Source organism: Phoxinus phoxinus (assembly GCF_949152265.1).
Source record: "Phoxinus phoxinus genome assembly, chromosome: 8".
Classification (NCBI taxonomy): Eukaryota; Metazoa; Chordata; class Actinopteri; order Cypriniformes; family Leuciscidae; genus Phoxinus; species Phoxinus phoxinus.
In genome coordinates, this window is record NC_136883.1 from 454,477 (window position 1) to 463,282 (window position 8,806).

The window sequence follows — 8,806 nt, forward strand, 5'->3', positions numbered from 1 at the left end:
CACTGCCACATGTAACACTCGTCACACTCACTGCCACATGTAACACTCGTCACACTCACCGCCACAGGTAACACTCGTCACACTCACCGCCACAGGTAACACTCGTCACACTCACTGCCACATGTAACACTCGTCACACTCACTGCCACAGGTAACACTCGTCACACTCACTGCCACATGTAACACTCGTCACACTCACTGCCACATGTAACACTCGTCACACTCACTGCCACATGTAACACTCGTCACACTCACCGCCACAGGTAACACTCGTCACACTCACTGCCACATGTAACACTCGTCACACTCACTGCCACATGTAACACTCGTCACACTCACCGCCACAGGTAACACTCGTCACACTCACCGCCACAGGTAACACTCGTCACACTCACTGCCACAGGTAACACTCGTCACACTCACCGCCACAGGTAACACTCGTCACACTCACTGCCACATGTAACACTCGTCACACTCACTGCCACATGTAACACTCGTCACACTCACCGCCACAGGTAACACTCGTCACACTCACTGCCACATGTAACACTCGTCACACTCACTGCCACAGGTAACACTCGTCACACTCGTCACACTCACTGCCACATGTAACACTCGTCACACTCACTGCCACAGGTAACACTCGTCACACTCACCGCCACAGGTAACACTCGTCACACTCACCGCCACAGGTAACACTCGTCACACTCACTGCCACATGTAACACTCGTCACACTCACTGCCACAGGTAACACTCGTCACACTCACCGCCACAGGTAACACTCGTCACACTCGTCACACTCACCGCCACAGGTAACACTCGTCACACTCACCGCCACAGGTAACACTCGTCACACTCACCGCCACAGGTAACACTCGTCACACTCACCGCCACAGGTAACACTCGTCACACTCACCGCCACAGGTAACACTTGTCACACTCACCGCCACAGGTAACACTCGTCACACTCACTGCCACAGGTAACACTCGTCACACTCACTGCCACAGGTAACACTCGTCACACTCACCGCCACAGGTAACACTCGTCACACTCACCGCCACAGGTAACACTTGTCACACTCACCGCCACAGGTAACACTCGTCACACTCACTGCCACATGTAACACTCGTCACACTCACCGCCACAGGTAACACTCGTCACACTCACCGCCACAGGTAACACTCGTCACACTCACTGCCACATGTAACACTCGTCACACTCACTGCCACATGTAACACTCGTCACACTCACCGCCACAGGTAACACTCGTCACACTCACCGCCACAGGTAACACTCGTCACACTCACCGCCACAGGTAACACTCGTCACACTCACCGCCACAGGTAACACTCGTCACACTCACTGCCACATGTAACACTCGTCACACTCACTGCCACATGTAACACTCGTCACACTCACCGCCACATGTAACACTCGTCACACTCACTGCCACAGGTAACACTCGTCACACTCACCGCCACAGGTAACACTCGTCACACTCACTGCCACATGTAACACTCGTCACACTCACTGCCACATGTAACACTCGTCACACTCACCGCCACAGGTAACACTCGTCACACTCACTGCCACATGTAACACTCGTCACACTCACTGCCACAGGTAACACTCGTCACACTCACCGCCACAGGTAACACTCGTCACACTCACCGCCACAGGTAACACTCGTCACACTCACTGCCACATGTAACACTCGTCACACTCACTGCCACATGTAACACTCGTCACACTCACCGCCACAGGTAACACTCGTCACACTCACTGCCACATGTAACACTCGTCACACTCACCGCCACAGGTAACACTCGTCACACTCACTGCCACATGTAACACTCGTCACACTCACTGCCACATGTAACACTCGTCACACTCACCGCCACAGGTAACACTCGTCACACTCACTGCCACAGGTAACACTCGTCACACTCACCGCCACAGGTAACACTCGTCACACTCACTGCCACATGTAACACTCGTCACACTCACTGCCACATGTAACACTCGTCACACTCACCGCCACAGGTAACACTCGTCACACTCACTGCCACATGTAACACTCGTCACACTCACTGCCACAGGTAACACTCGTCACACTCACCGCCACAGGTAACACTCGTCACACTCACCGCCACAGGTAACACTCGTCACACTCACCGCCACAGGTAACACTCGTCACACTCACCGCCACATGTAACACTCGTCACACTCACTGCCACATGTAACACTCGTCACACTCACCGCCACAGGTAACACTCGTCACACTCACTGCCACATGTAACACTCGTCACACTCACCGCCACAGGTAACACTCGTCACACTCACTGCCACAGGTAACACTCGTCACACTCACCGCCACAGGTAACACTCGTCACACTCACCGCCACATGTAACACTCGTCACACTCACCGCCACAGGTAACACTCGTCACACTCACTGCCACATGTAACACTCGTCACACTCACCGCCACAGGTAACACTCGTCACACTCACTGCCACATGTAACACTCGTCACACTCACCGCCACAGGTAACACTCGTCACACTCACTGCCACAGGTAACACTCGTCACACTCACCGCCACAGGTAACACTCGTCACACTCACCGCCACATGTAACACTCGTCACACTCACCGCCACAGGTAACACTCGTCACACTCACCGCCACATGTAACACTCGTCACACTCACCGCCACAGGTAACACTCGTCACACTCACCGCCACATGTAACACTCGTCACACTCACCGCCACAGGTAACACTCGTCACACTCACCGCCACATGTAACACTCGTCACACTCACTGCCACATGTAACACTCGTCACACTCACCGCCACAGGTAACACTCGTCACACTCACTGCCACATGTAACACTCGTCACACTCACCGCCACAGGTAACACTCGTCACACTCACCGCCACAGGTAACACTCGTCACACTCACCGCCACAGGTAACACTCGTCACACTCACCGCCACATGTAACACTCGTCACACTCACCGCCACAGGTAACACTCGTCACACTCACTGCCACATGTAACACTCGTCACACTCACTGCCACATGTAACACTCGTCACACTCACTGCCACATGTAACACTCGTCACACTCACCGCCACAGGTAACACTCGTCACACTCACCGCCACAGGTAACACTCGTCACACTCACCGCCACAGGTAACACTCGTCACACTCACCGCCACAGGTAACACTCGTCACACTCACCGCCACAGGTAACACTCGTCACACTCGTCACACTCACTGCCACAGGTAACACTCGTCACACTCACTGCCACAGGTAACACTCGTCACACTCACCGCCACAGGTAACACTCGTCACACTCACTGCCACAGGTAACACTCGTCACACTCACCGCCACAGGTAACACTCGTCACACTCACCGCCACAGGTAACACTCGTCACACTCACCGCCACAGGTAACACTCGTCACACTCGTCACACTCACTGCCACAGGTAACACTCGTCACACTCACTGCCACATGTAACACTCATCACACTCACTGCCACATGTAACACTCGTCACACTCACCGCCACAGGTAACACTCGTCACACTCACCGCCACAGGTAACACTCGTCACACTCACCGCCACAGGTAACACTCGTCACACTCGTCACACTCACTGCCACAGGTAACACTCGTCACACTCACTGCCACATGTAACACTCGTCACACTCACTGCCACATGTAACACTCGTCACACTCGTCACACTCACCGCCACAGGTAACAAGCAGGATCATCATCCGTCCGTCTAATGTTGTGTTGTGTTTCATGGCGCTGAAGGAGTTTGCTGCTCTTACGAAGGAAGTGAACATGTGTCGCGAGCAGCTTCTGGAGCGGGAGGAGGAGATCGCCGAGCTCAAGGCGGAGAGGAACAACACACGCGTGAGTTCCCAGACCTCTACAACTTTACACAAGTTACATACAAAAATATAGATATTTATGTACAAACCCCATTTCCAGAAAAGTTTGGGCATTTTGTTAAATGCAATAAAAACCACAATCTGTGATATAATTCTCTTGAACCTTTTTTTTACTGACAGATGTACAAAGAAAAGTTTTCCAATGTTTTCACTGACCAACGTGTGTTTTGTACATATAATGATTTTGATGGGTGCAACACACTCCAAAAAAGTTGAGACGGAGGCGAAATGAAAGTGGAAAGATGACATAGCCTTGTTTTACAAGTTAAACTGGTTTGAAGCGGTGAACTGGTAATGGGTGAGGGGATTGGTGTGTGTGACCCTTATGCTGCTGTGTTAAATACAGCCACATGTGCTCCGGAGGACCTCAGCACAGTCCTCATGCGGCCCTGTCACAGCATCAGCTGACGAGTCTCTGGGCTCATCCAGAGGGTCACACACACCGATGGGTTACGGAGAGTCCGACAGTGCCGCCCACGGCTGTTGAGCAGACGTCTTATATCCGGAGAGAGTGGGTAAAAACTCCACTTGCAAAACTGCAACCATTAGTATCCTCAATTCCTCAGATGATTCAAAAGTGTAATTAAGGAAAGGTGATGTGACCGTGGGAAACATGCCTCCGTCTCAACTCTGTGTTTGCAGCCATCAAAATCTAAAATTGTTCATATTTACAAAAAACAATAAAGCTGGTCAGTGAAAACATGTTTTCTTTGTACACTTGTCAGTTAAATACAGGTTCAAGGAAATTACAAATCTGAGATTTTGTGTGTGTATGAGTGTGTATATATATACACTGTATATAATTTTTTTCCCCTTAATTAGGAGGATCAGCCCTTTTGCATTCACACTTCTTCATTGGATCACAGTAATCTACCATAGCACCTTACCATTTATTCCCCATTCACTGCACCAAGAAGTCCGTCACAAGCGGTCATGTCATTAACTGATGTTAGTCTCCTCATCACAGTGACTGTGTTTGTTTTAAGGCTGATGTGATCAGTTATCTGGACGCCCAGCTGTCTCTCTCTCAGCACACTCAAGGTTTGAATGCTTTGACCCGTGTGCGAGTGCTGTGTGTGATGTGTGTGTGTTGTTCCTCAGCTGCTGCTGGAGCACCTGGAGTGTCTGGTGTCTCGCCACGAGCGCTCTCTGAGGATGACGGTGGTGAAGCGCCAGGCCCAGTCTCCCGCTGGAGTCTCCAGTGAGGTGGAGGTGCTCAAGGCCCTCAAGTCTCTCTTCGAGCACCACAAGGCCCTGGACGAGAAGGTACCGCACCGGAGCCCGCAGTGCCGTTCTGTGGCCGGCGTGGGCTGAGCTTCACAGGTGTGTGTGTGTGTGTGTGTGTGTGTGTTTCAGGTGCGTGAGCGTCTGCGCGTGGCTCTGGAGAGATGCAGCGTGCTGGAGGAACAGCTGACCGCCTCACATAAAGAGGTGAGACTCACTCATGCGTTCAGTTCTGCTCGTCACGGCTGGGTCAGAGGCTCATCCGATGCTAGAGTCACTGTTATATGGCGGTCGCTGAGACCAGAGCTGTTCTTGAGGAGATAGAAAGGGTGTTTTTTACACATCATTGAGGAATTTTAACCAACGTATGTTACAAACTTTTCATGAAGACCCTAAATAATCATTCCAGCTTATGAAGAATGTGCATCTGACGCCCCTGTGGTGTGTGTGTGTGTGTCTGTGGTTGTGGTTGTGTAGCTGGCGTTCGTGAAGGAGCAGAGCAGCCAGAGGAAGGTGTTCGTGGACGGGTCCGCAGAACTCAACCATGACGACGCTGCAAACACTAACGGCAAGGTAAACTTCTGTCCGTCCACGCAAACAAGACGCTTCAAAACGAGATCGCAAACGTCTTCTGAAGAGACACAAGCACTTTATATGATCATCAATAGATTTGATTTAGGCTTTTATTGGCATATAAACCTGATCGGCACTCGTACAGAACCTCAGCGCTCGTGTGTGTGGATCCGACAATAATGCAGCTTTAACACATAATCCAAATCATACATTTAAAGCTGAAGTCGGCAAGATTTGTTTGATCATATTCACTGAAACCGACACTACGCTCCGACAGAACCTCATAACTCAGCCGGCTTTAGAAGAACCCCGCGCCGCTAACGCTGCTAACGCTGGAGCTGCTATTTGTTTGGCAAGAGGAGAGTTGTGAACATGCTAAGTTTGGCTAAGTCCCCTCAATCTGCCAGACTTGCCGACTGCAGCTTTAATTAAATCATGTATTTAATGAAGTTTAATTAATTTCTAAATTTGTTCGTGTAGAGTGGACAGTGGAGTCTGAGAAACAGTGTGTGTGTGTGTGTGTGTGTGCGTGCCTACAGCAGCGCCTGTCAGACGTGTCTCTGTACGCCGAGGAGGATTGTGGGAAGAACGGGGACCTGCAGGAGGCGATGGACACGCAGAGTAAAGAGCTCCTGCACATGAAGGAGTGTGTGTCGACCCTGAGCGCTCGAGTGTGTGAGCTGGAGGAGGACCTGGACACGGCCCGCAGAGACCTGATCAAGTCTGAGGACCTCAACAGCCGACTGCAGAGAGACATACGCGAGGTGTGTGTGTGTGTGACTGACTGCAGAGAGACATACGCGAGGTGTGTGTGTGTGTGTGTGTGTGTGTGACCGATTGCTGAGATCTGATCAAGTCTGAGGACCTTAACAGCCGACTGCAGAGAGACATACGTGTGAGGTGTGTGTGTGTGTGTGTGTGTGTGAGTGTGTGTGAGACCGATTGCTGAGACCTGATCAAGTCTGAGGACCTCAACAGCCGACTGCAGAGAGACATACGCGAGGTGTGTGTGTAACCGTCTGCAGAGAAACTTTCTCGAGGTACGTCAGGTGTGTGTGTTATATATATATATATATATATATATATATATATAAAACGGTTCGTTCCAATCCTTGATTCTGATTGGTCAATAGCTGTTTACTCACGATAACACGGCTGTGAGCGCTTCACGCAGCGGCTCTGTGTGTCACACACACTCACAGTAATGTACACTCTTCTGCTGCTGCTCACGTCAGGGACGGTGTTCTCCAGCACTGTTTAGCCCTGTTGATTCGGTCTGGTTAAAAGCGTCCCCATTGGCCGCGGGTTCCAGTCCCCAACACCAGTGACCGTGCGCTTGTGTGTGTGTCAGTCTGTGGCCCAGAAGGAGGACATGGAGGAGCGGATCACGACGCTGGAGAAGCGGTACCTGGCGGCCCAGAGGGAAGCTACGTCTGTGCACGACCTCAACGACAAGCTGGAGAACGAGATCGCCAACAAGCACTCGCTGCTCTGCCAGGTGTGTGAGAACAGCGGCTCACAACAACACACACTGCTAGCCCGGCGTCCCGAACACACACACACACACTGCTAGCCCAGCGTCACACACACACACGCACACACACACACACACTGCTAGCCCAGCGTCACACACACACACACTGCTAGCCCAGCGTCACGCACACACACACTGCTAGCCCAGCGTCACACGCATACACACACACACACTGCTAGCCCGGCGTCACACGCATACACGCACACACACACACACACACACACACACACACACACACACACACACACACACACAAAGACACACACACTGCTAGCCCAGCGTCCCACACACACACACACACACACACACACACACACACTGCTAGCCCAGTCACACACACACACACACACACACACACACACACACACACACACACACACACACTCACTGCTAATGAAGTGCTTCAAGCGCAGACAGGATCCTCTTCATGACATTAGCCGGCTGCTCTATAGTTTCGTGTATAAACACTGCGAAACATCGATATTATAAATGTGTATAAAATATTATTTGGAAAATATTTAGTTTCCAGTTCATTTTTACACATTTAATCAATTTATTTATTTAAATCAAATGTATTTAAATTATTAGTCAAAATTATAGATTTTTCTTTTATGCTAATAATCATGAGGATATTAAGATCATGTTCATGAAGATATTTAGTAAATGTCCTACTGTAAATATATAAACGTGTGTGTGTGTGAGTGAATGCAGCACAATCGTGAACATGAATGCACAACTTTAAAGATTTTCTCAATGTTTAGATTTTTTGCTCCTCAGATTCCAGATTTTCAATAGTTGTCTCGACCAAATATTGTCCTGTCCTAACACACCACACATCAGTGGAGAGCTTGTTTATTAATAAGATAAAATAAATCTCCCTGTGACGGTTTAGTGGTCCAGGGTCACACATCACCAATATAAGTGACCAGTTGAACTGAAGAGTTTGTGCCGTAAGCAGTAAAGATTGTGTGATCAGTGAACACTGTGCCGTGATGTGCGTGTCTGATGATCTGTGTGTGTGTGTGCGCGTGTGTGTGCGCGTGTGTGTGTGTGTGTGTGTGTGTGTGTGTGCGCAGGTGGAGGAGAAGAGCCGGCAGCTGCAGGAGAGACTGGAGCTGGCGGAGCAGAAGCTTCAACAAACTCTTCGTAAAGCAGAGACGCTGCCCGAGGTGGAGGCAGAGCTGGCCCAGAGAGTCGTGGCGCTCACTAAGGTGTGTGTGTGTGTGTGTGTGTGTGTGTGTGTGTGTGTGTGTGTGTGTGTGTGTGTGTGTGTGTGTGTGTGTGTGTGTGTGTGTGTGACGCTGCCCGAGGTGGAGGCAGAGCTGGCCCAGAGAGTCGTGGCGCTCACTAAGGTGTGTGTGTGTGTGTGTGTGTGTGTGTGTGTGTGTGTGTGTGTGTGTGTGTGTGTGTGTGTGTGTGTGTGTGTGTGTGTGTGTGACGCTGCCCGAGGTGGAGGCAGAGCTGGCCCAGAGAGTCGTGGCGCTCACTAAGGTGTGTGTGTGTGTGTGTGTGTG

General features: G+C 50.8%; 1 protein-coding gene across 8 annotated transcripts in view; it reads left to right on the top strand.

The window, feature by feature from the left end:
* ppfia1 (PTPRF interacting protein alpha 1) overlaps nt 1-8,806 on the top strand; it is a 77,750-nt gene that overhangs the window by 10,047 nt on the left and 58,897 nt on the right. For 6 of the 8 annotated variants that reach the window (XM_079621471.1, XM_079621474.1, XM_079621468.1 and 3 more), the window contains exons 3-9: nt 3,822-3,923; nt 5,063-5,227; nt 5,318-5,392; nt 5,663-5,758; nt 6,298-6,522; nt 7,110-7,256; nt 8,369-8,503. In XM_079621471.1, coding sequence (XP_079477597.1) covers nt 3,822-3,923; nt 5,063-5,227; nt 5,318-5,392; nt 5,663-5,758; nt 6,298-6,522; nt 7,110-7,256; nt 8,369-8,503 — 945 coding nt within the window. The remainder of the gene's footprint in view (nt 1-3,821; nt 3,924-5,062; nt 5,228-5,317; nt 5,393-5,662; nt 5,759-6,297; nt 6,523-7,109; nt 7,257-8,368; nt 8,504-8,806) is intronic. The other 2 variants (XM_079621475.1, XM_079621469.1) reach the window with 1 other exon arrangement.